This window comes from Zootoca vivipara, chromosome 9 (assembly GCF_965207765.1).
Source record: "Zootoca vivipara chromosome 9, rZooViv2.hap1.1, whole genome shotgun sequence".
NCBI lineage: Eukaryota > Metazoa > Chordata > Lepidosauria > Squamata > Lacertidae > Zootoca > Zootoca vivipara.
Window position 1 is genome coordinate 43,894,881 of NC_142592.1, and position 25,191 is coordinate 43,920,071.

A 25,191-nucleotide genomic window follows, 5' to 3' on the forward strand; every position below is an offset into this window, starting at 1 on the left:
CCGCTAGAAAAAACCTTTCGTTAAGCGGAAATTTCGTTAAGCAGGGCATTCGTTAAGCGAGGCACCACTGTAGTTCAGGGCAGGGGAGAGGGAAATATCAGCAGATCAAGATATATGTATCAATGATGCACAAGATAAAAGTACCAGAACTGTCTCTCCATGAGCAAATTTATTTCAGCAGGTGCGTCGTACCAACAAAAAGCTTCCTTCAGACTAGGGTCAATATCACCTTTATTACTCTCCTCATAGCTGCCAAGTTCTCCCTTTTTTTAAGGGAAATTCCCTTATGCTGAAAAGGCTTCCTTGTGAGAAAAGGGAAAACTTGGCAGCTATGACTCTCCTCCAGGCACATTGCGGTCCTCCTTAAGCAGAGGTAGAATGCACAGGTTCTAGAGTCTGGCAACAGAGCACCAAAAGTGATGTGAGCAACGCCTCTTTTCGAAGTCACTACCACCTCTCTGAAAAGCAGCACGGTCCAGCTGCAGGTTTCAGGTTTTGAAAGGCATCATACAGCTCATGATCTTCAGCCATTCAAGGCAAGGCTCCATGCTTACGGCCAACTTCCACAAAGGCCTCCACACACCGATCAATATCCTCATCACTGTGAACAGCCGAGATCTGCACGCGGATGCGAGCTTTTCCCTTGGGCACCACGGGGTAGCTAAATCCAATTACGTAGATGCCTGACAGGTGAGAAAGAGAGAGAGAGAGATAGAGAGATAGAGATGAGCATAGCAGAGGCAGCAGATCAATTGCATAAGCAAGACCTTGTTTTTGTTTATTTAATAAATGAGTAAAATAAATAGATAACAAAGAGATTAATAAATGAAACTCTTTCGCAAGGCAGCACACAAAAATGCATAAACAAGTATATCACAAGAATATAAGATTACACAGTTTAAGAAAACAATGCATTAAAATAGCAACATCCATCTCTGTAATTCATATGGGGGCATGCCACATTTTACTAACTTTCACAATTTCATGAACTTTGCTGCCAGGCTGATCTTACAGAATCTACAACATTTGATGTGGATTGTTAAGCATCACTCGGGATAAAACCCAACAGCGTTTGTATCAATGGACTGGTTAAATTCCATCTCCATCGTGCACATATTTCTGTACAACAGTACATGCAAGCTTCTTGCCAGGCAACTTGCAGGAAGGAGGTGATGGATCCCCACTCCCTGAATCTCTCATTTATGTTCTTAAGTGTTTTGCTGAGAATAGCAAAGCTTCACATGGTCAGAAACTGCACCAGGGTCCCCAACCCTATTATTATTATTATTATTGGAAGTTTTTTTATATTTGATGTTTTACTGTGTTTACTGTGTCGGATGCACCCAAAGTCAGAGAAAATAAAGATATCCACATGGTGGCAGAGGGAAAGTTAAGAAGTAAGAGGACTTGGTTTGGCTGGCCTCACTACCCTCTCACACTGCAGACTATCACCCTAGCTGTCATACAGCCCGGGAGGACCAGAAAGGCAGTTGGCAAGGCAGGAATGCTATACTGCTCTGAACTAGCCAGCCACTTCTTGGGTTGCAGACTGTTTAGTACTGGCCAAGATTTCTTCCAGAGTGGCAGATCGCCCACCTCTTGAATTAGGTTGTACAGCAAAGTGTTGTCCTAGGCAGGCTCTGGATTGCGACCAAGAGTGCAACAAGGGGTGTGCGTTTACCAGCTTCAAACTTCCAGGATGGTTTTCTGGAGGCAATGCTGCCCTCTACAGAGCGGCCAGGGAAATTCCTGTTGGAAGATGCAGGCGTGGCTCTGACAGGTCGGATGGACTTGAGCTGCTGTTAAGGTTGGATTCAAACCAAAGCAGAAAGGCAGCTTTGGAAGGACGTCGCTTGACTGAGCAAATCTGGGTTGATTGTTTATGTATGGAAGAGGGGGAAAGTAGCACTGAATCAAGGAGCAGGAATCTGCAGGAGGGGAGAGCGCTGGTTGGTCACTGTGAGAACAGGATGCCAGCAGGCTGTTCTCATCCATAATGTTTTTGGGTGTGTAGCAAACATCATTTTAGGAACTTAAGTGAGAGAAAAGCAGAAATGCCTCTTAAGACTGGCCAACTGGAGTTTTTTTTAAAAAATTGCAATTACTTGTATTAAAAATTATAGTATTTTTATATGCTTATTTTCAGAAGGCAGATTGAACTTAAAAAAAAATTTTTTTTTTGAATCAAACAGATTTATTGATTCAATGCTGCAGCTTTATGCTGTCCCTATCAGTCAGGGTTGCTACCTTTTTCCTGATGATGCCCCTCTGCGACTTAACAGCTGCACACCAAGCAAAAAGTTCAACAAATGGTTTGCCAATCATCACAGCTTCCGCCCAGGGTAGAGGCACAAGTGGGTGTATTGAATTTCTGCCCGTTCTGTAGTAACCCCTCAGAGCAGGAAGAAAGAGGGAAACTGAGCAAGAAGCGACAGGGTTTGGCGGCATGAGATCTAGTCTCTACATGTGGCCCATTCTCAAAACAGTCTCTGAAATGAAAGTAGCAGGAGCAGCAACACATAATGGGCAGGGAGATTATGGCTCATGACCACTGGTATACGGGATTGGGGATAATTCCACTATCAAATCATTAAGAGAAATGCAGGAATACCTGTCAAGACAGGGAGGAGAAAAACAAAGGAGGTTTAAATAAGATTCCTATACTGTGTCTGCAACACTATACTGTGTAAAGCAACTGGTAGACAGCATGGAGGTTAGGGATCTGAACACAGAATTGCCATGCATTAACCAGGAATAGGGTCTATATTATTAAATACCTATTTTACAAGAAGTACTGAGAACACTAAGCAAGAAGCGACAGGGGTTGGCGGCATGAAGCGAAACAAAAAAACAGGCGAGCCAATTTTATTAGCTCTGAAATGCAAAACACAATTCATGCTTGATATATAAAGATGCACTCGATGTCTTAAAGCAAGAATTAACTCATCAGCTTTTCCTCCTCCTCCTCCTCAGAGGCCGCCTGGGAGTTTCCCTTATTTGCTTCCCAGAGTTACCTGCTGCACAGAGTTGGCTTCACATGAAATGGGGCTACAAGGAGAGCCACACCGATTGTGACAGTTTCCAAAGCAAAGAAGAGTCTCTGGGTTTTCCCTCCCAACTCTAAGTTCTTAAAACCATCCTAGGGCTGTTAAGGCAGTAACACCCGAAGAGATCATAAGCTACGCGAAACTCCCCTGTCCCACATTGGTTACCTCTCTTCAGCATGTCATCAGCCATCAAGGACGCCAGCCGGGCATCGCCCAACATCACAGGGCAAATAGGGTGGTCATTCCCTGAAATGGTGAATCCAGCTGCCGCCATCTTGCTTCGGAAACTGCAAGGAAGAGGAACGCTTTCAGCGTGGGACCTGCTCTGCCTCTCCCCTCTACGGAGCACTCCCTCCCTCTCCCATTTATGTCTGTGGGAGGGACTGTGTACTATCTTACTTCCTCTCTGACATAGAAACAGTTCTGACAGCAGAAAACATCACACCCTCTAATAAAGCAATGGTGTGTGGAGTGCCGACAGCTATAAGTCGAAATGTGACCAGTGACAAATGAAAGGGAGAGAACAGTTTATTTGGAGGAACCAAAAGATGTACAAAAGTACAAATAGTACTTTTGGGGGGAATGGGACTAGCTGAGCAACCCCCCCCCCAAAAAAAAAACAGCCCAATGAGGGTTCAGCATGTTCAGTGGCCAAAGAAGGCGGAAAACCAGGAAGGAAAATGGAGTATCCTAAGGAGGGGCACATTCTGCAGGTTGTAGGACAATTTGAACAGAAGGTGGGATAAAATGACAGCCTGCCTTACCGTGTGGTCTTGGCAGCCATGGACTGTGCAATGGCATTGCTCTCCATGAGCAGATCCAGAGCCTTGGAGGCACAGCCCACCACGGCAGGAGGCAAACTATTGGAAAAGAGGTAAGGGCGCGAACGTTGGCGAAGGAGGTCAATGAGCGCTTTGGGGCCAGTTGTGTAGCCACCTGCAAAGAGAAAAAAGACAAGGTTAGTTCAAGGCCCCAATGGGCCACCATAGATGACAAGTGGCCTGTGCTCTTCACGGGGGTGGGGCAGGGGGTGGAGGGAGACGCTCATTTGTTGTGCTCATCTGCTCTACCCAAGAGGTGGGGGAAACCTTTGACCCTCCAGATGTTGCTGGACTACAACTCCCATCATCCCTGCTGCGGCCATGCTTGCTGGGGGTGATGGGAGCTGTCGTTCAACAATGGCGGGAGGGCCAATGGGTCCTCACACCTGCTCTAGAGCAATCCCTCCTAGGTTGTAAAAAGGATTTTGTCAATGGCAGATGCTCAGAACTGAATCACTCTTCCTTTAAGGCAGGGGCAGGGAGAGAGACAAAAGTGGGCAGAGCCAAGGATGCACTTTTACCTTGACACAGAAGGCTGCATTCCAGCCACACACACAAACACACACCTCTCTCTTCTCCATCCAAGCAAGTGAAATACATTATCACAGTTCAAGGGTACATTCCAGCCAGGCAAAAGCACTTGAGCACAGAGCAGAGACAGTGAGGGCTGTGGTCTACGGAGAAGGGGGTTGGCCTGACGAGGGGCATTGTCTCCTAAGAGTTCCAGGGGCCAGGCAGAGAAGCCTGGAGGGCCACATGCTGCCCCAATGCCTGAGATTCCCAATCTACGATTTAAGGTATCAGGTGCTGCCACAGCCAAGGCAGAATTGGGGGCTGGGGACTTTGCTGCTTTCCAATTTCTACTTGAAACAGAGAGAGGTGAGAGGAAGAATAATGAACAGGGGGAGCTCTGGGAAATGGATGGTGGTGAAGAAGATGTCAGCTGTTCTGAGTTTAGAAAGACAAGCAGGGCAGAAGTTATTAATACAAAAAAAATTAAATGTATTTTTCTCCCCTACACTTCTAATTAGGATACTGCTAGTTAGCAACTGCACCTGCTGCTCCCCCAAGCGCCTTCCCAAGTGTGGAGTTGATTATAGTGACTTGGTCCATCACTCCCAAGAGTTCATCAGTGCCCCTACAAGGAGAAAATAACTCTTATTAGCTTAGGCTTCAGAATTCTGCCATTCGTCTGTTCCAGAGCTGCGGAAGATTTCTCCTCCAGGTGCTGCTGGACTACAACTCCCATCACCCCCAGCAAGGGGAAATGCTGTGATGGCCTGCATGTGGTCTGGGAAACAGCTATGAATATAAATGTAGGCCGGTCACCAACTCTCAGCCTAACCTACCTAAATAGTAAGGCAGGTTGGTGAGACAGTGCCCCATTCACTCTAATGGAACAGACACCACAGCTGGTTTGTTTCCCTTCTAACAAGCCCGAATTGCTAGCCAGGATGAAACCATGGTTTGTTGTTGGCTTACAGACTGTGGTTCGTTACAGAACAACAAACCATGATCTCAGGTTCAAACTGAAGACAAAGCAATCTCCTTCCTGATTGTTTGCCCTCTTTCTATTAATATTATTTATTAAATGTGTATGCCACCCTTACATCTCAAGATTACAGGGAGGTCCACACATCGGCCAGTGAATGGGGGGTTCCATGAAAGCCATAACAAAGTACAGTATGGTTTATTAAGCTTCCTAATTTATCGCTATGAGCTAACTTAGCCAGGGCAAAAAAGATATCACTCTTCTTCAACCATCCCATTGGTCTTTTTATGATGACTAAACTGCTGTTCTGTTTTATATTCTGCTATTTTAAGTCATTATCATCATTGTCACTATCTTATAATGCAAAGCTGGGATTTATATAGTGTGTTTGATACTGTATTTTCACTTGTGTGCCACTTTTGGGGCTAAAGAGCAGCACAAAATTAATCTTCACTAATTATTCTCAGGGCTGCTACCCATGCCCACTTCTTTTGCCAACCTCCTTCCCTATACACTTGGCCAACCTTGCCAAACCCACCCTTACAGGCCACTCAAACCCTAGCACAGGTAAGCTACAGAGGAAGAGGCAGGACAAGCTGGGCCAACTCTCCAGCAACCATCTGGCTCTGTGCCCACTTCCCTCCTTGATCTCTGACCCTGTTGAGGCCAAAGTAGCAGCATCAGTATGCTGTCCTGGTGTTCCTCTGCGGTTTGCCATGACCACCTGCTCGTTCACCTGCCTGCCTGGGCTGCCCACATGCTATTCGCTGCCTTGCTGCAGCAAATTGCACCTTGACAACATCCTTACAATTTTATTATATAGTTAGAAATCACTGGTGATCATTTTTCTTTGCTAAAAACGACAGCAACAAAGAATGCGACAACAGAGAATAATTTGGTTTTTTTTACCGTCCGTTGGGCCCAATAAATCCAGTGGCGTGACATTCATCAACAAAAACAATGGCTTTGTATTTCTGGGACAGCCTACAGATTTCCTGCAAGGGAGCAATGTCACCATCCATGGAGAAAGCACCATCCGTAGCCACCATCCTCAAACGATATTTCTGTGTAGGAGAGCAAGTAGGGATGCGGTCAATGGAGAGCAAGTAAGCAAGAACCTAAGAAAAATTGCTCATGGAGAGGTGGACACTTGGAAAAGCAGCAATCTCACTTTGCTTTGGAACCACAGCACCAACTTACTTGGGCATCCTGCAACTTGGCTTCCAGGTCCTGCATGTCCATGTGCTTATAGCGATATTTGTTGGCTTTACACAGCCGGATCCCATCAATGATAGAGGCATGATTCAGTTCATCTGAAAGTATTGCATCTTCAGGGGTCAGTAGAGCCTGTAGATACCGCAAGGCAGAGAGAATAGTTACAGCAAGCACCTGCTTACTATACATCACTTAACAACTGATGTTTCATACTTCCCTAAAATAATAGGCTACTCCACAGACTATTAAAAAGCGCCCATAAGAGTCCTGTGGCATTTTTCTTTCCCAATACAAGGGATATTTAACTTAAGCCAGTGTTGTATAATGGTTAGACCTAGGAGACAAGGGTTTGAATCCCCACTCATGCATGAAGCTCACTGGGTGACCTTGGGCCAGTCACAGAATCATAGAGTTGGAAGAGACCACAAGGGCCATCCAATCCAAGCCCCTGCCAAGCAGGAAACACCATCAAAGCATTCCTGACATATGGCCGTCAAACCTCCGCTTAAAGACCTCCAAAGAAGGAGACTCCACCACACTCCTTGGCAGCAAGTTCCACTGTCGAACAGCTCTTACTGTCAGGAAGTTCTTCCTAATGTTTAGGTGGAATCTTCTTTCTTGTAGTTTGAATCCATTGCTCCATGTCCGCTTCTCTGGAGCAGCAGAAAACAACCTTTCACCCTCCTCTATATGACATCCTTTTATATATTTGAACATGGCTATCATATCACCCCTTAACCTTCTCTTCTCCAGGCTAAACATACCGAGCTCCCTAAGCCGTTCCTCATAAGGCATCATTTCCAGGCCTTTGACCATTTTGGTTGCCCTCCTCTGGACACGTTCCAGCTTGTCAGTATCCTTCTTGAACTGTGGTGCCCAGAACTGGACACAGTATTCCAGGTGAGGTCTGACCAGAGCGGAATACAGTGGTACTATTACTTCCCTTGATCTAGATGCTATACTCCTATTGATGCAGCCCAGAATTACATTGGCTTTTTTAGCTGCTGCATCACACTGTTGACTCATGTCAAGTTTGTGGTCTACCAAGACTCCTAGATCCTTTTCACATGTACTGCTCTCAAGCCAGGTGTCACCCATCCTATATTTGTGCCTTTCATTTTTTTGTGCCCAAGTGTAGTACATACTTTACATTTCTCCTTGTTAAAATTCATCTTGTTTGCTTTGGCCCAGTTGTCTAATCTGTTCAGGTCATTTTGAAGTGTGATCCTGTCCTCTGGGGTATTAGCCACCCCTCCCAATTTGGTGTCATCTGCAAACTTGCATCTCTTAGCCTAACCTACCTCACAGGGTTGTTGTGAGGATGAAATGGGGAAGACAAGAACCATGTACACTACCTTGAGCCCCTTCAAAGAAAAAGGTGGTATATAAACTAATAAATAAAATATCTCCCGGTATGCTGTGATGCTTGTGCTATCCATTATGGCCATTGTAAATGGTCTGTGTGATTTTTGGATACATAGAAGTTTAACACAGGGGTTGCTAACCCGTGGCCCTGATGTTACTCCATCCAGTGTGGCTAATGGTCAGGGATATTGGGATCTGTAGCCCAGTAACATCTGAAGAGCCATAACTTTCCCAACTCCACTTTAACAAAATTGTCATGGACACCTTGGGTTAAACCACTGAGCCTAGGGCTTGCCGATCAGGTCGGCGGTTCGAATCCCTGTGACAGGGTGAGCACCCGTTGCTTGGTCCCAGCTCCTGCCAACCTAGCAGTTCGAAAGCACGTCAAAATGCAAGTAGATAAATAGGAACCGCTACAGCGGGAAGGTAAACGGCGTTTCCATGTGCTGCTCTGGTTTGCCAGAAGCGGCTTTGTCATGCTGGCCACATGACCTGGAAGCTATACGCCGGCTCCCTCGGCCAATAATGCGAGATGAGCGCGCAACCCCAGAGTCGGTCACGACTGGACCTAATGGTCAGGGGTCCCTTTACCTTTATGTGTATTTTTTGCACGTTCTTTCCTTTTGTCCTCACTGTCTCTCTCTCTCTCACACACACACACACCTCCCAGTATGTGGCTGTGCATGTCTACCAACTGAAGATAACCATGCATATTATGACGTAAACCTTAGTCCACAAAAATTATGCCACAATAAAGTTGCTTAGTTTCTAAGTGCCGTGATATTCTTAGTTCCCTGTTGGTGCAACATATTAACATGGCTACCCCTCTGGAAATCTGTCACAAAGAGAGTTGCTTTGGGATTTTGATGCTTTCCACTGACCACCCCCCAAACACCAACATCCAACTTCCTGAACACAAAGTGCTATGAACCTCAAAGATCCCAGCATTGGCATCAAAGCAGCTGGCGTAGAGAATGGCGTCTTCTCTCTGATGGAAACGGGCAATCTTCTCCTCCAGATCCTTGTGTATATTCTAATGAGAAAGCACAAAAGGTACCAATGGTTATCCTGTTAAGTTGCTTTGAGACATTTTCTTTTTCTCATAAACCAACGAACAAATTTAATACATTATAGATTATTGTCATCATTAATGTTATAGCCAAACATTCTAGATCACTTATTTATAAACACCAAAAGTTAAATTGGGATCCTCTTTTGTTCCAGCATTCTATCCCTGCTAAGATTTGTACAGTTGAACAGCTTGGCTCCTGAACAAATCGGCTCCAAAATGCCACAAACCTGGAAGTGTGTGTTCAGTTTTGCAAATGTTTTTTGGAAGCCGGACGTCCGATGTGGCTTCTGTGGCTTCCGATTGAGTGTAGGAAACTCCTGCAGCCAACTGGAAACCGCGCCTTGGTTTTCAAATGGTTCTGGGAGTCGAATGGACTCCCGGAATGGATTAAGTTCGACAACCAAGGTACTCCAGTCCTACTTAGCCAGTCTGCTTGCCCCCAGGGCCCAGCACTGAAACATCTACATGACTTTACCTTTTATTCTGTAGGATCTACCTTGCCTGAAACAGGCGTATGGGAAAGGCTATTACTATCCAAAACAGGCCCGGCTTTCTTGCCAGAAACATCTTGATAACTGTGGAACTACCACTATAAGGAGAGCCATGCTGGATCAGGCCAAAAGCACATTTATTCCGGCATCCTGTTCTCACAAACAGATGCCTATGGGGAGACAGCAAGAAGGACCTGAACGCAACAGCACTCTCTCTACTTGTGCTTCCCAGCAAATGGGACGCAGAGACATACAGCTTCCAGCTATGAAATTTAACATATAAATTCATTTCCCCCGAGTTTGTATATTGGCAAATTCATATACCGATAAGTTTGGCAGCTCTGTGTGTGGGGTGGTGGATAGGCCTGTACAGTGATCCTTCCCATTATTATTTTTTCTGGGGAGCGGGGTGATGGAAAGTGTATGTGTCTGCACCTAATTCAAAGGCTAATTCCTATGTATGATGACAGGTTCTTCATCAATGGTGGTGCACTGAAGCTTTAGAAAGATGCCCTTATTGTTCAGGGCCATTTCTAAGACACATGAGATAATTCCCCTGAGAGGAGCTGCATCATCATTCTACCGGGATAGCTCAAGTGAGTTTTAGGTGGGGCTGCCTAGGGGCAGAAATTGTTAACTTGTGCATAACTCAGCATTGTGGGAATCTTTTTTCTTAGAATGATGTTTCTAGCCCGTACATGTTGAGAGTGTGTGGGTAACATCTGATAATATCAAATAGTCAACTATGGGGTGGAGACAGGATGCCCTGTGTGGTTTCTTCTTACTGCTTCTTCCCACAACCATAAGAAGCGTAAAATTATGCAAAGCATGCAAATACATATAAATATGCTTATTCTGTATCATTACTGCTACAGACTTTCATTGTTTTCTTCATGCAGAACTTTTAATTTCCTTCTCCCCCCCCCCACAAAAATGCAAAGTCCTTGGATTACAGCTGCTTGTGAATTAATAAAAAAGCATCAATGCAACCAGAGCTTTTCCTTAATTGCTAAAACAATAGCAGTTTTAATCAAGAAGCTTGCCCTCAAAGCAATTACTTGAAGCAGGCCAGTGGCATTTTCAGATGCTTGCACTGCGAATATGGTTAGGTCTTTGCAACACTCCTGCTCATTCCTACTTGTGTTCCACAGATGAAGCGGACAGAACTGAGGCCAGCTCCATACTTCTCCAGGGCATCCAGTCCAGAACGGATCACCTTGGGATGGCTGGACAATCCTAGGTAATTGTTGGCACAAAAATTCAGGATATCTGCAACAACGAGAAGAGGATTGAAACAAATGAGCACACGCTCCTACCTTATTCTTCTTCTTAAGTAGCTGCATATTTCTCACTTTGATTCAGGAAGCCGCCTTGGACCAAGTCAGGCTACTTAGCTCTCTACCATCTTCTCGAGAGTCCCATGGACTGCAAGAAGATCAAACCTATCCATTCTGAAGGAAATCAGCCCTGAGTGCTCACTGGAAGGACAGATCCTGAAGCTGAGGCTCCAATTCTTTGGCCATCTCATGAGAAGAGAAGATTCCTTGGAAAAGACCCTGATGTTGGGAAAGAGAAGGGGACGACAGAGGACGAGATGGTTGGACAGTGTTCTTGAAGCCACGAACATGAGTTTGACCAAACTGCGGGAGGCAGTGGAAGACAGGAGTGCCTGGCGTGCGCTGGTCCACAAGGTCATGAAGCGTCGGACACGACTGAACAACTAAACAACAACTGTCTTCAGTGATGCTCTTTCGGATCTCCAGCAGATGTTTTCTCTACCACCCACTATCTGATCCCTTTAATGTTGGGGGCTGAAACTGGAGCCTTCTACATGCAAACCACGAGTTCCCCCATCAAGCTGGCCTCCCCCTTCCAACCTGGTGATACCCAGATATTTTGCACTGCAACTCCCACTATCTCTCACCATTCACTATTCCTTCTTGGGCAGATGGGAGTTGTAGTCCAAAATATACAGAAGGCACCTGGTTGAAGAAGACTGCGCCCAGTTATAGTCTCTTCCCTATAGTTGGAGCTAGAGGTCAGGGGGTGTTCATAGCATAATGCTTCTGTAGAGGGAAATGAGAAGAGAAGTCACTGCTGTTGCAATACTCATATGCCATGTCCACCCTACCTTACCCAGCTTAAGGGAATTTGGGGTGGGGAGGGCTGGCTGGCTAAGGAGAGAAGTTTTATTACAAATCAAGCAGTAAATTTTATTAAACGAAACAAACAATTTACTGGTAGTCTTGGACATGTTTGTAAAACAGAGGATATTAAATGCGTACTTTGTGACGAAGCACTATGCACACTTGAAATGCTAGGAATTTAAAGTTAAAATCCCAAATCAAACTTTCTAGCCCATTTTTGATGCTGAGAATTTGCGCTTATGTAATGCACTGTATTTTTAGCCACTGGAAATGTACAGAATACTTGAAAGAACTGGCTGCTTGAAATCTTTGGAGGAGGAGAATTTGATTCATGAGAAATTACGGTTCAAAGCAGAGCTCCACAAAGTGCCCCCCACCCCAGTTTGTGTGTGAAGCAGCTACATAGTTCAAGCACAGGTCAAGTATCTGTGGCATCCAGATGTTGTTGGACAGTCATCAACTCCAGCCACCATGACTAATCTTCCATATTAAGGGTGGTGCAAACTGTGTCAAGCCACATTGGGAGGCCCACAGATTCCTCATCCCTGATGAATTAAATAGAAAGGATACAGATTTTTCTCAAAAATGATAGCCCAACTCAAAAGAAGTTAGGCAATGAGTCTAAATTCTGGAGTTTACACAAAAAGATCTGGCAACTGGTAAGAAAAGCAGAACTAAAACACACACACTCTCTCTCCGTTTGTTTAGCAATGTTACTTGGAACCAGGTCAACTATTCAAGCCTCCATGAGCTAAAAAGCTAAAACAAACACAGCAAGAGTACTGAGCACAGGATCAGAACTATCGAAGCAGTCCAGTTAAGGAAGGTTCTATCAAACATATGCTAAGTTTCTACTGGCTAAATCAATTACAACAATATATATTCTCACAATTGGGGCTCATTTTGTAAGAATAAATAATACTTAGTAATCTATATAATAGGCTATTACAGACATGATTAGTTTTCATATCAAGTCAGTTTTAAGGAACAGGTGTTGGCTAATAGCCTGCTCACAAACAAAAAGGAGGAAGGAAAAACTGACACAGGACCTGAATGCTGTGGATTAATGCTGTTTTGCTGTCCAGCTGCCTTGTGAAACTGATGGATCAGCTGGATCCAACCTTTTAAACAATACACTCATCCCCTACACCTACCGCTTTTGTTTCTGCACTGCATCTTCCTGTGCCCCAATATATGTTTTCACACCCTTCAGGCACTGTAAAAGCCCTCCTTTCCATCAATATGAGTTACCATTCTTTAACTTCAACCGCAGCTAGACTAGTAACACTGAACTGAACATATTTTTCTTCAAACAGAAAGCAATTTTGCAAGTATACTTTCAGTTCTGCATAGCTCCATGGAATTGCAGCACTCACTAGATAAATTACATTGCTGAGGGTAATAGGAGCCATGTGATGCTTTCTCCTTATAGCCACCAGCACCTACCGGTAAGTTCAACAAGTTTAACAGGCCAAGGAACCCTGAGAGAAGCGGGAAGAAAGGCGGCCATGTTCTCTTGGAGCTGTCAAAAGGAATCCTATAAGGCAGGGGTTCCCAACAAAATTTTCTCGAGGACCCCTCACCGAGCCGCTATTGTGACAAGGACCCCCATTAATTCCTACTCCTAAAATTAAAAAGTGAGAGCCAAATTAAGAGTTTTTATATTTTATATTTATACTTTTTTTTTACAGTTCTTCCTCTTCATCTTAAAGCCTTTGTCGTTTTAATGAACCACTTTTTAACCAACGGTCCATTTTTAACTACGCGAACTGTAGCTTCCGCGAAAAACAACGCTTTGTTTACAAACACTACTGTTTTGCAAAGAGGCAGCGCGCGCCAGGGAGGAGGGAGGGGAATGGAGAAGACAGGGTACCTGCGCAGTAGCGCACAAATGAAGCCGACGCGCGCAAAGCATCTTGGGGAGGTGAGCGTTAGTAGAATGTGCGCGCTGCCTCTTTGCAAAACAGTAGTGTTTGTAAAGCGCCACCTAACAGCATATAGCAGAACTACTGCCTCTATCTAATTCTAGTTTTGCGCTAGACTCTGCTCATGCAGGAAGCGGCCAAAACAAAAAATCTGTTATCATACGAAATATATTTAATATTTTTTTTATTCTAATAGCATCTTGCGGACCCCTCTGGCATAGCTCACGGACCCCTGGGGGTCCCCGGACCACCTGTTGGGAACCACTGCTATAAGGCAAAAACTTTCCTCCGTAACCAGGCCTTTAATCTGTGGCCTTTTAGAAGTGAGTGCAAAGTTTTAATCTCTTTCCTCTTGGTTTTAATGTATCTATGTAGGGTTTCTCGTCTATCTGTTTTGGTTGTTAAGTCGCTTTAGGTTGCTCTGGGCAAGATAAAGCGACTGGCAAAATTCAATTAATTAATTTAATATAATAATAAGGCAACTCCACCCGAAGCTGTCATTCTCCTATCCAAGTCCCCGCCCCTGGATTTTGCCTCTTAGTTAAGCAGCAGCAAGGTGCCTTCCCGCCTGCCCCGCCACCTACCTCCGTGGCTGCCTTCCACCTGGATGCGCGGTCCTTGCCTCGACGTGATCACCCTCTCGCCCTTCCAGGTGCCCGCGCCGCGGATGCCCTCGAGCTCCCCCTCCAGCACCTGCTGCAGCTGCGCCAGGGCAGACTGGGCCCGGGAGGGGCTGCCCAGGCCCGGAGAAAGCGGGGTCTTCAAGAGGCGCCCGCACCACCACATTGCCAAGCTCCGCGTGCAAAGCGAAAGAGAGGAGGAAGAGGAGGAGGAGGAGGAGAGAGGCAGGTTGCTGGAGGCGTAGGCCGAGCCAGCCAATCAGGCCTCCGTGGAAGCAGAACCAATGGGCGGCGGAGCTCATTTAAAGGGACAGAAAAGAAGTCTGCGGGAAGAGGTGCAAATTGCAGGATGCTCTCAGCTTCGTGGATATGACTTTCACTGCTGTTTTTTGGTAAGTTTCCATTATTTTTAACGCAGGCTTCCAGTGCGCGATATGGAGCCGGACCTTAAGGTGGTGTATTCGGGCTAACCTTTTTCTCCATCCGTATCTATCAGCCCGCCACCCTGCTTCAATTTATACTTGGGGGAGGATTGTCATTCGCTGCCATGGGACATTCCCCCCGTGTGCGAACTGCAGGCATGCATCCGGGTCGGGACCGTTTTGTGTGCATACGACAAATGCCTATTACCGCCTCCCACACTCTTTTTTTTTAAGCCGGATCTAAAAATTTAAAATAAATTAATAGTTGTTCGGCCTTCAGTTCCATACCAGCGGCAAAGCAGGTGCTTTGGAAGGGGAAAGGGTTCCAGGTTCACTCCGTTCTCTCTCTCGTATGACGCCCAGGAGAGCCGCTGCTGCCGGTCAGTGTCCGCAGTACTGAGCTTAGATGGGCTACTGAACTGGGCTGACTTGGAATAAGGCAGCTTCCTACGTCCCGGTCAGCAGGACCTGCGGCAGAAATGATGATGAGGGACAATAAGAGCGTGGCTAAGAGCGGAGGTTTCGACTGGAGAGGTTTCATGGAGCTAAGAGGGCTGCTTACATGCTGGCCAGGTTTGGCAAGATCCTCCTTTCGGTGGGGAGATAGCTGTCTGATTTCTGAATGGCTTGTCTAGGAAACACCGAGAAGGTACTGAAAGGGGCATATGTCTTTCTGACCCCCTGCCACCTGCACCCTAGCTGAGGTGCTTTAGGTCTGTGAAAAAGAAAATAAGCCGGAGAGGGAGAGATCTGAGGCTCTGTTCTGGGGCAGTAGGCTTTAGCTGTTTGTTGGAATGTTTAAGCTGTTCCTCCACTTATTATCAACCTATATATTTCTATGTAATATGTAAACTTGTATGTCAGAGTGCATTTGATTTATACTGTGTCCATTCATAATGAATTAATTTTAATGAAACGATGCATTTCTAAAAGGGGGGTTTCCTCCCATGGAAAGAGAGATTACGGGAAGCAGGGTTGCACTGCTGGCCCCACCTCCCAGATATCCACAGTTAGGCTAGGCTGTGTGCATATGGAAAGTTTTACATTCCTGTTCAGCGACATAATTCACTTGGTAATTATTGGTCATCATTATTTCTCAGCCTAGCCTACTACAAGTGGCTGAGAAGGTGAAATGGGAAAGAAGAAACCCTGAGCTTGGAGGGTTGCATAGAAATAAACGGGAACTATAAGGAGGACAGGGAGGTGTGATGGACAAGTTTGACACTTTCAGATGTGGGCTCCAAGGTCAGCACATAAAATTATAGTTGTGTGTGTGCACGCATGCATGCACAACACACACACGTGCTTAAGAAAAGTGCAAAAGTGCAGAACATAGAATTATAGAATCATAGAGTTGGAAGAGACCACAGGGGCCATCCAGTCCAACCCCCTGCCAAGCAGGAAACACCACCAAAGCATTCTTGACATATGCCTGTCAAGCCTCTGCTTAAAGACCTCCAAAGAAGGAGACTCCACCACACTCCTTGGCAGCAAATTCCACTGTCGAACAGCTCTTACTGTCAGTATATAAGAGCTCTGCAGGATCAGACCAAAGGCCCATTTGTTTCAGCATCCTGTCCTTAGAGAGGGCAACTTGATATCCCAAGGGTGCTCCCAAGCAGGACCTGAGTGCAAGAGCACTCTCTCCACTTGTGATTCCTCGCAACTGGCAGGCAGAGTCATACTGCCTTTGACAGTAGAGGGAGAACATAGCCAACATGGGTAGTAGCCATTGTAGCCTAATCCTCCATGAATGTGTCTAATCCTCTTTTAAAGACATGCAAGTTGGTGGTCATCACATCATCTTGTGGGAGCTTATTCCATAGTTTGACGATGTGCCTTTCCTCTGTCTGTTTTGTCCTGAATCTTTCAGTATTCAGCTTCAGTGGATGGACAGGTCCCTGCCACAAGGAGCTTACATTTTTTAAAATGTAAAATACAGAGGAGGCACTTGGGTCAGTAAGGGACAAAAAGCAGTCTTTTGAAGTGTGCAGGAAAGCTGTGGGTGGTGGTCAATGTGGAGGAGGAGGGCTGGAGACGTGAAGAAGACTACAGGGCAGGGATTTATTGGAACGTAAAACCAAAGAGAGAAGCAAGGAGGACATAGCTGGCTTTGATAAATAAGGACAAGGAACTTGTGTTGGATGCAGGAACAGACAGAAAGCCAGTGCAGGAATTTAAGAAAGTGTCACATGATCAGAACATTGCGAGAGGTGAATGATGTTGGTGACAGAGTACTGAATAATATATATGATTGGCAATTATCCCTAATTTTATAAAAAACTTGTATGTCTAGAAGAAATTTATGGAGTCAACTGACTTGAAGCTTAGCCTGGGATCTTCAGTACCTTCTTCCCGTCTTTTAAATTTGATAATGAATGATCTAGCTGTTTGCTCTCCCACCTTTCACATAAGCACTGGCAGAGAGATGTTTTCCCCTCCTCTGTAGTTATACAACCTCACACTTGCTTGCCTCTTTCCTTTTCATTCTTTTAAAAGTGCTCAGAGAGTCTGGGTCCTTGTCTGCGGCTATTCCCAGAAGATTCTGGCACCACACCTAAGTGAATGTTGTTTGTATAAGTGTGTGCAATGTGCTGGGAAAGTATTGCAATGGTTTAATTTGCAATGCAATCCTAACCACATCTGCTCATAAGTCCTATTGGATTTAATGGGGTTCAGTCCTAAGTGAGTAGGGTTAAGACTGCAGCCTAAATCCATTTTATCCCTGTTCATTAAAAAAAAATGCTGTTCCCTATATACATTTGCTACTTTTAATATATTGTTTATAGGTTTTAATTGTTTCAATTCTGTTTTAAGTGTGCATCTGTATGTCAACCTAGGAGCTTGCATGAAGGCAAAAAACACTTTAATAGTAACACCACCACCACTGTCGCTCTGGATTTTGCTCACAAAATTATCTTACTAGGCAATGAAATAATGGATTAATAACTCATTATAAAAGGTAGCAGCACAAACTGAAGCCAATCCAATCTCTATATATTTAGAGTAAGCAGTGGCCTCTACTAGTTAAGCCATAGATTTGTGTTGAAAATGCAAGCATTGGAAATCTCAAAACTGGATTAGGACTTGGGCAGAGAGCTGGGGGAGAGGCAACAGAATTCTTCATTAGAGATACATACACTGAATTTTCTTTTTGGATCATGATTTCCACAGCTACCAGCTGTGCTTTAGAACAAAGTTTTCTTTTATATTCCACACAGGCTTGCCCTAAGCTTTACCCACTACTCAGCCCAACCTGTGCTACAAGCTATCTATTTACTCAGCCAGAATCTGCTCAGACTTTGTCTGTCTCTGGCTGCCCTAGCCATAAACACTTGCTACAGGAGAGACAGCTGCCTGCAGTTTTTCCCCCTTGTCATAGAGTAAGGTTTCTCGTCCCCTTTTCCAGGCACAGGCTGGGCACCCAACATTCGAAACTCGACTTATAAAACGACACCAAGAACGTTATTGTAATAGAGCCCCAAATTGAAACTATTTTTTGTGTTCTGTCCGCAGGCTTGCATTCTGCTTGGTGACACTGGGACCTTCAACATGGCAGAGCTGTTCTTGCATGCAAATTTTGTTCAGTGTCTACACGTCAGCCTCATCAAAACAGTGCTCCATACACCTACTCCCAATTCAATACAGATTTATCGTTCCCTTGGTTGTTGTTTTCACTTATCAAATTTTCTGGAGGAAATGTGGAACGAACAGAAAACAGCATGGGATGGCATTTTTGAGAGGGCGATGTCATGTAAGTGTTGCACAAAACTTGCACCACGAGCAGCATCCATTGGCCCTGATGTCGCACACAACAGTGCAGTACAAAGACTGGCAAGATGCAGTTAACAAGCGCACTGGCCTGAGGCAGTGGTTTTACATTGGACGTACCTGATCTGCATCACAAGCAGATGAGGAAATGTGCATTGCCACTATGTAGTACGCTGCAAGATTGTGGTGGACGCACTATACAATATGCAGACACACACCTGCATCCAACATATTCCACAGAATGGGTCCTGCATGTGACCCCACATGGGAAGCCACATGAAGCTCCTAACCCTGGATGTAGGGAATAAGTGTGGGGAACTCTGCATGTTGAAGGTCTCACGGTTTAGTTCTCAGCCTCTCCAACTAGGGATAGGAAAGACCCCTTTATGAAACTTTGACAAGGCTGTATTGGTCAGGGTAGACAATACTAAGGCTATACGCCAGTTTACTCAGCACCCAGTGCTCCAGTCACTGGTTTGAGAAATGGTGTACGCACAGCATTAACCACAATCCACATGTAACCTGTAATTTGTTAAAATGAAGTACTGTACCTTTTGATGCCTTTCTCCACAAACCAGCTTCAATCTCAATTGAAAGAACAGTTTGGCTACAGTTTAAGCCAATAATGTGTACACAGCCAAAGTTAAAGGGACCAAAAGTATGAATCTGGATTGGACACGGGGCACCTAGTTTTACACGGGGGAAGTCGTAATATAGTGATCAGCAGGGAAGTCTGTTTCCCACCAGAAATTTCCATCTATAAGCATGCCACACATATTTCATTGATTTCAATTTCATAGAAATTCACGGGCATTTCAGGGGATCCGATGCATTCATTCTGTGAATCCATTTCCTGCATTCCATGTACGCTGCCCTTTATTCTTACTCAAAATAGTAATTGTAGACCAGCACAGGCCTTGGGGCATCTCACTGTGTTACCATGCAACAGAAAAGTAACTGCTCTCCGCCCCCCACAATTATCTTCAGTGAAATGGGAAAGTATAAGAACAACAGGTAGTGGCAAACCAGTGTTTTGGATGGGAAGTGCATTTGCCATGTGGACTTTAGAATGAAGCACTGTTTTAAACACATAATGGACACACCTCAAGGAGCAAAGTTGGGTAGGAGGGGAGAGAAATTCAATTCCTTTAACATTATAAAAGTGTAATCTACTGAACAGACACTTTACAAAATTATGATTAGGAGAAATTCAAAATGCTGGTGGCTTTTCATGATGATTTTTTTGTTTTTTAAAAAAAACCAAACTGCTACAGAAATATGGAGAATTTAAGATTGGAAAAATGAAAAAGTGAGAGAACTGAAATTGACAGTTGGGTTTTCATGCACGTGTCTATTGTGCTCACAAATACATTTACATTCCACAGCACTTAATCACTGCCTATGCTGAAACATGCTTGCCACATATTGTGGATCAGTTTGCATAGGACTAAGGAACCTACTTGCAAATTGGTTGGCCTTTTCCCTGTGAAACACACAACTATTTCTTAACTGCCTTTTTTCCATTGTAAAGCGAGAGCATGCCTTGCTAGGCTGCCATCTAGTGGCTAATTATGTGGAGTTTTTCATGGTGAAACTTTCCATTCATCCAGATCCTTCACAAAAACCCAAGAAAGTGTTCCCATAGTTTAGACACCAACAAAGTTTGTTTCCTTCCATTGCACTTTCACTGATGCAGAACTGTCTTCCCTCCCCCCCTTCCCTTCAAACTTTACAGAATCAACCGCACACAGTCCCATTTTGAGAATGTACAGCTGAGCCTGAATTTTCAATGTTTAAAGTTGTTTTATATAGCTGTATTGCAAAAGACAGTACACCGTGGGAAACCTAAGCCATTATGCTGTTTACATTTTATTTTTAACTCTAAAATTACAAAGACAGCTAAATCCTTCTTGCACAAAATTACACATACAAAATAAAATGGACAATCAGCTATCAGTCCTATGAGAATCTTCCATTGTTTAAACAAGCATACCTTTTTAAAAATAAGAGTACTGAAAATTATCCTTTCCATTCTCCCTCATGGGAGAAAAAACCCCAATCCCAAACCTAAGCAATGGTAACAGAGCTTTATAAAGTTACCTCAATAACAAGTCTGTCCCCCTCTACATTCATTCTTCCCTCCCTCCCCCATTCAAGATCCACAATTGAAAAAATAAAGATTGCTGGAGGTGTAGGATGCACTGCAGACACAAGACTTTAAACACAAAAAAGCTGTGGCTTAGGAGACAGGCACTGAAGGATTGGGAAGAATGGAGCTTCTATTAACACCTTCTCCTGGAAGTTGCTGGGGACCAAGACAGTGGTCAGACTTGTTTGGAAAGAGACAGGAAATTAAACTTTCACTCTATCCCCACTTTGTTGTGGTCAAACTACCATGATTCTAAATAGAGGATCCCCCCCCCAATGATTCATTTTAATTCCTTGTCTCCCAACTCTACCACCCACTCCAGACAACAGCAGTCCTCCCCTTGAAAGAGCAGTTAAAAGCTTATCTCAGTCTATCCAGTCCTTGCCAGGGCTAGAAAGACATCATCCTACATGTATGCAATTACATTAGAATCTTAGCCACCATGAAATTTTGAAGTTCTGTAAAAAATGAAGTTACCCCATTCCATTTTAGGTGGCTTCCACTATTAGTTACATTTCTTAATCTCACCATTTCAGGACCTTGGCTAAGAAAGTCATCCAATGCAAGTCCCTTTCTTAATTCAAATATTTCTAAAAATCACCTCCAAGCAATAGGAACACTAAAATATTCCCTTATCTGACCTGGTCTTCCCTCATGCTCAAAACACAAACAAGTATTGCATACCTTTAAGAGGGAGGGGAAGAAAGATGAACATAGAAATCTATTTTAAAAATCCTAATTGGGGGAAAAAATTCAAACCAAAAAAAGGGGAGACTTTCATATTGACGAGTGTCATTTAAAAAAGCTATCGATTGAAAGCATTATAGGCGGAATAGTTCAGTCTTTTATAAAGCTGCAATAGAAAGGAGTAGAGAACAAAGAAGGAATCTATTTACAGAGTAGAGGTCAAGAAGAAAGTCCAAGAAAGAAGGTCCCAAGGATGCACTTCACTTTTTCTTGGCCGACTTCTTTGCACTGGACTTTGCTTTGGGTTTTGACGCTTTTGCCTTTTTAGGCTTTGACGCCTTCACTGGCTTAGCTTTGACAGTCTTTGGCTTCTTGGCTTTCTTTGGAGCAGGCGCTGGCTTCTTTTTGGCTTTTTTGGGCGCAGGTTTGGGCTTCTTGGCCGGTGACTTGGCAGCAGCCTTCTTGGGCTTGGCTGCTTTCTTGGGTGTTGCGGCCTTCTTGACTTCCTTCTTGGCCTTCTTCACGGGTGCTTTCTTGGGCTCATCCCCCTTGGCCAGGCGGAAGGACCCTGAGGCGCCGACGCCTTTTGTCTGCTTGAGGACACCTGTCGTCACCAACCTCTTGATGGACAACTTGATCTGGGAGTCAGCATTCTCCCCCACTTTGTAGTGGCTCTTGATGTATTTCTGGATGGACTGGCGCGAGGAGCCAGCTCGGCTCTTTTCGGCTTGGATGGCGGCCACTATCATATCCGAGTACTTGGGGTGGTCCGTCGACTTCTTGGCTGCCTTGGCCCGCTTGGGCTTGGCAGCAGGTGCCGTGGACGAGTTCTCGGTCATCCTTGCTTTGGAAGTTTCCCTTCAGGAAAACAGGCTCTTCGCCTCTGCCACTGGTGGCTCCTGAACAGCAGCACGTGGGACTCCTCCCTTGTTGATGAGGGGAGCAACACTTTTCACCCCCCCTCAAAGAGTCTCCTCGTGGCTTAAAACACCACGCGAGAGTGTGGCTGTCGCCCCCCTTAAGGCTCCTGCTGGCGGGGTGTGGTCTGAGCAGCCGTCTCAGCGAATGCCCCCCAAGGAAACTTAAGGAGCTCCGGGCTCAGGCCTTTTGTGCACCTGACCAGCTTCTTCCGTGGGCAAGCGGCCACGGTCAGCCCTCGCTCGCGTGGCTCTGTCCAGCGGCCCGGGCCCTGTTCGCCCCCCTCTTTCCCCGCTTCTCTCTCCGGGGCGCCACTGGACACCTCCTTCCTCCTCCGCCGCTGCTGCTGCCTGTGCCTCCCGCTCTGCGTCTGGCTCTCTAGGCAGCAGCCGGCGCATCCGGGTATTTAGCGCTCAGGCGCGGACCGCGGTGAGGACAGGGCTGCTGGCTGCCTGTTCAGGCCCCGAATGGCGCCGCGCCGCTGACATCTGTGTTTCTTCCGCCGCCTAAAGCGGCTTTTTCCCGCGTCCCCCGGCGCCTCCTGGGCCCCGCACCGCGGCCGCCGGCTGCTCCGGTCCTTGAGCTCTTGGGCCCCGCCGCCGGCTCGCTCTCCCGCCGTCCCGCGCCTCCTCAGGGCGCCCCAAACGGCGCTGGGTGCGAGTGGGGCGCGGCGACATTTCCCCTTTGCGCCCCCATAGCCGAGCAGCCGAGGGGAGCCCCGGCAGGGGGTAAGGCGAGGACCAAGAGGCACCCCTGGGCCACCGGGGGACCCCCGTCCCGGCCCTCTGAGCGCCCCGAGAGCCGCGCAGGGGCCCCGGGAGCAGACCCCAACTAACACAGGGAGCCCCGAGCCAGGCGAGGCTCAGCTCAGACCTGGCCGGGGAGGGGGGAGGAGTGACTCCCCCAAGGGTGGGGGGTCTTTAGGGGGACCCGTGCCCCCCATCCCGTGGACCCCCTCCTCCAGACGCCCCCTCCCCGAAGCGCTAGCGCTGCAAAAACTTTCCTTTTTGTCGGATGGGAAGTTTGCAGCCATCCCCTCCCCCAAGGAGCACCTGGCAGCCCCCTGCTTGGAATTGGGGGTCTATAGCCAGGGTGGGGGGCACAGGCTTGCCTTGCTTGAGCTAAGGGGTAGAAAGGGACAGAGGGGGAGTTTGCCTTGCTAACTCTTGGTCCCTCAAAAAAGTATTTCACTGGCCGCAGTGGTTTTCTAAATAATAACAAGTATGCCTATATAGGAAAGGATTGGGGAGGGGGGACGCGATGCCCCCATATCTTAGTCATCCTAGGCGCCTTTTCAGAAACCCCCCACCATTCCTGTACTACACCTGTCCCCCCGCCCCCGGATCACTTTGAACCCCCACAAAAATGTTATCGAGATTTACATAGGCTGTTTTGTTCCTCCTCGGATTTTCAAGGTGGAGTCGATCCTATTACTTAAAAATACTTTCTCGACAAAAGTTATCGGGGAGGGGGGAATGTAGGTGACGAATTGGGGTGCAGGGCAGTTTCTTTAAATGTGTTAACCCTAATTTCCCAGTCCTGTGGGAGTGCTTAACTGTTGTTAGGAGATTAAATGTACGTGCCATCGCCATCTTGCTGGAAGAACTGAGGTTGTTTTTTCCCCATCTCCCCTCTTCAGATTTTCCCCTTTCTTAATAAAGATATTAATTAAAAGCGTTGTGGATGCAAAATTGAAGATGCGGAGCTGCAATCTGACGGCTTGTGGCATTGAGTAACTCCGGGGTGGGAAAGTAAAAAGCACATCTAGAATACTTTTTAAGAATTATAAAAACAACCTGGGATCCTAGCAACACGGAGAGCACACTAGCAACAAATATATGTATATATAAACGGGCACTTTGGTACCTCTGTCTCCACCTCCCCCCATCCTCATAGGATCACCCCCGAACCCCATAGCAGCTCAGTTTGAGGCTTTTAAACGTGCGCTTTGCCTTTAGCTTTATTTAAAAATGATCATGGGGATTGCAGTTCTACGGCTGTAGCAGGCGAATAAACATCACTATCTTTGAAATGCTCGTATCTTTTCCAGTGTTTTTATCTAGTAGAGTTCTTCCTCCAAAAGCAATCGGACTGATGTTTGTCTACTTGGAATAAGTGCAAACACTAATTTAAATATTTTAAAAGGAGTCTTGTGTCCGGATATAATTCTACTCAGTGAGGGAGAGCTACAGACTTGCGTGGTAGTGTTAACCCACCACTAAACACGGCTAAGTTGTTTAGGGAGTTCAAAGTGAAATGATAACAGGGGGCAGGGAGACCCGTCCGCACACACCCTAGCCCCTTTCCATTGTTTGGATTCCCGGTGTGGATAAAGGTGTGGGGCTTTTTTTGGCAAGGTACACAGTTCCGGGATCCTTCAGTAGCCAACACCCTTTACCACTATCCTGATGAGTGCATATATAAAAACTGTATATGTAAGTTTTTGCATTTAAGTTAAGAGAGTTTGTGAAACACGCACACACTTGGGTGCGGCGATGGAGCGGCGGGTAGATAACGTGCTGTTTTGAAAGAAACTCGTTTTTTTAAAGGTGTCTTTCCTCTTGACTTGTTCTACGGAGATAACGTATCAGAAACGTTGTTAACAGGGGAGAGGGTTGCATTCGTGTAAGTTCTGAATGCCCCGCTAACCAGTATTTTTAAGGGGGGGGCATGGAAAGTTATCGATGCAGCAGGTAGAGTAAAAAGGCAAAACTGAAACGGGTGTTTTTCGAAAAAGGCAAAGATGGAGTGTTTTTAGGGAAATAACGACAACGACAAAAGGTGAAATCGCGCTTTTAAAATTTATTGTGTGCTGAGAAAATTGTTCTCATGAAAGTGGCTTTATAAGGGCTGGGCGAGTGTTTAGTGAAGAGCTGAGAATGATCCTGAAAAAGGACCGTGGAGGAAGCAGCCCCGTGCACAATAGCCCATTGACAGCCCTCTGTTGACAGTAGTCATAGCTGCTTTGAAGAGCCTCTCATCAGTCAGCTGATTAATTCTTAAAGAGGGTACAGCCGAGGCAAAAGCTCGCTCGCGTCGCTCTGGGCCA

The 25,191-nt window shown here is 45.8% G+C and overlaps 2 protein-coding genes and 1 long non-coding RNA gene across 4 annotated transcripts; 1 reads left to right on the top strand and 2 right to left on the bottom strand.

Moving 5' to 3' along the window:
• Positions 1 to 150: 150 nt before the first annotated feature.
• Positions 151 to 14,389, bottom strand: GCAT (glycine C-acetyltransferase). 2 transcript variants are annotated; one of them, XM_035126646.3, is made up of 9 exons: positions 14,160 to 14,389; positions 10,642 to 10,772; positions 8,872 to 8,973; positions 6,561 to 6,707; positions 6,270 to 6,424; positions 4,924 to 5,006; positions 3,812 to 3,983; positions 3,213 to 3,334; positions 151 to 683 (listed from the first exon to the last, which is right to left on the bottom strand). In XM_035126646.3, the coding sequence occupies exons 1-9, from the start codon at positions 14,359 to 14,361 to the stop codon at positions 532 to 534; spliced, it is 1,266 nt and encodes a 421-aa protein (XP_034982537.1). In that variant the 5' UTR covers positions 14,362 to 14,389; the 3' UTR covers positions 151 to 531. The 2 variants fall into 2 exon arrangements, with proteins under 2 accessions (XP_034982537.1, XP_034982538.1); XM_035126647.3 differs by lacking the exon at positions 151 to 683 and adding an exon at positions 2,248 to 2,611.
• A 66-nt stretch (positions 14,390 to 14,455) lies between these two features.
• Positions 14,456 to 18,281, top strand: LOC148684622 (uncharacterized). Its single transcript, XR_015945875.1, has 2 exons — positions 14,456 to 14,587; positions 18,134 to 18,281. It is a non-coding gene; the product is annotated as an uncharacterized LOC148684622 (long non-coding RNA).
• A 1,890-nt stretch (positions 18,282 to 20,171) lies between these two features.
• Positions 20,172 to 22,507, bottom strand: H1-0 (H1.0 linker histone). Its single transcript, XM_035126648.3, has one exon. The coding sequence runs from the start codon at positions 22,061 to 22,063 to the stop codon at positions 21,485 to 21,487; it is 579 nt and encodes a 192-aa protein (XP_034982539.1). The 5' UTR covers positions 22,064 to 22,507; the 3' UTR covers positions 20,172 to 21,484.
• Positions 22,508 to 25,191: the final 2,684 nt, after the last annotated feature.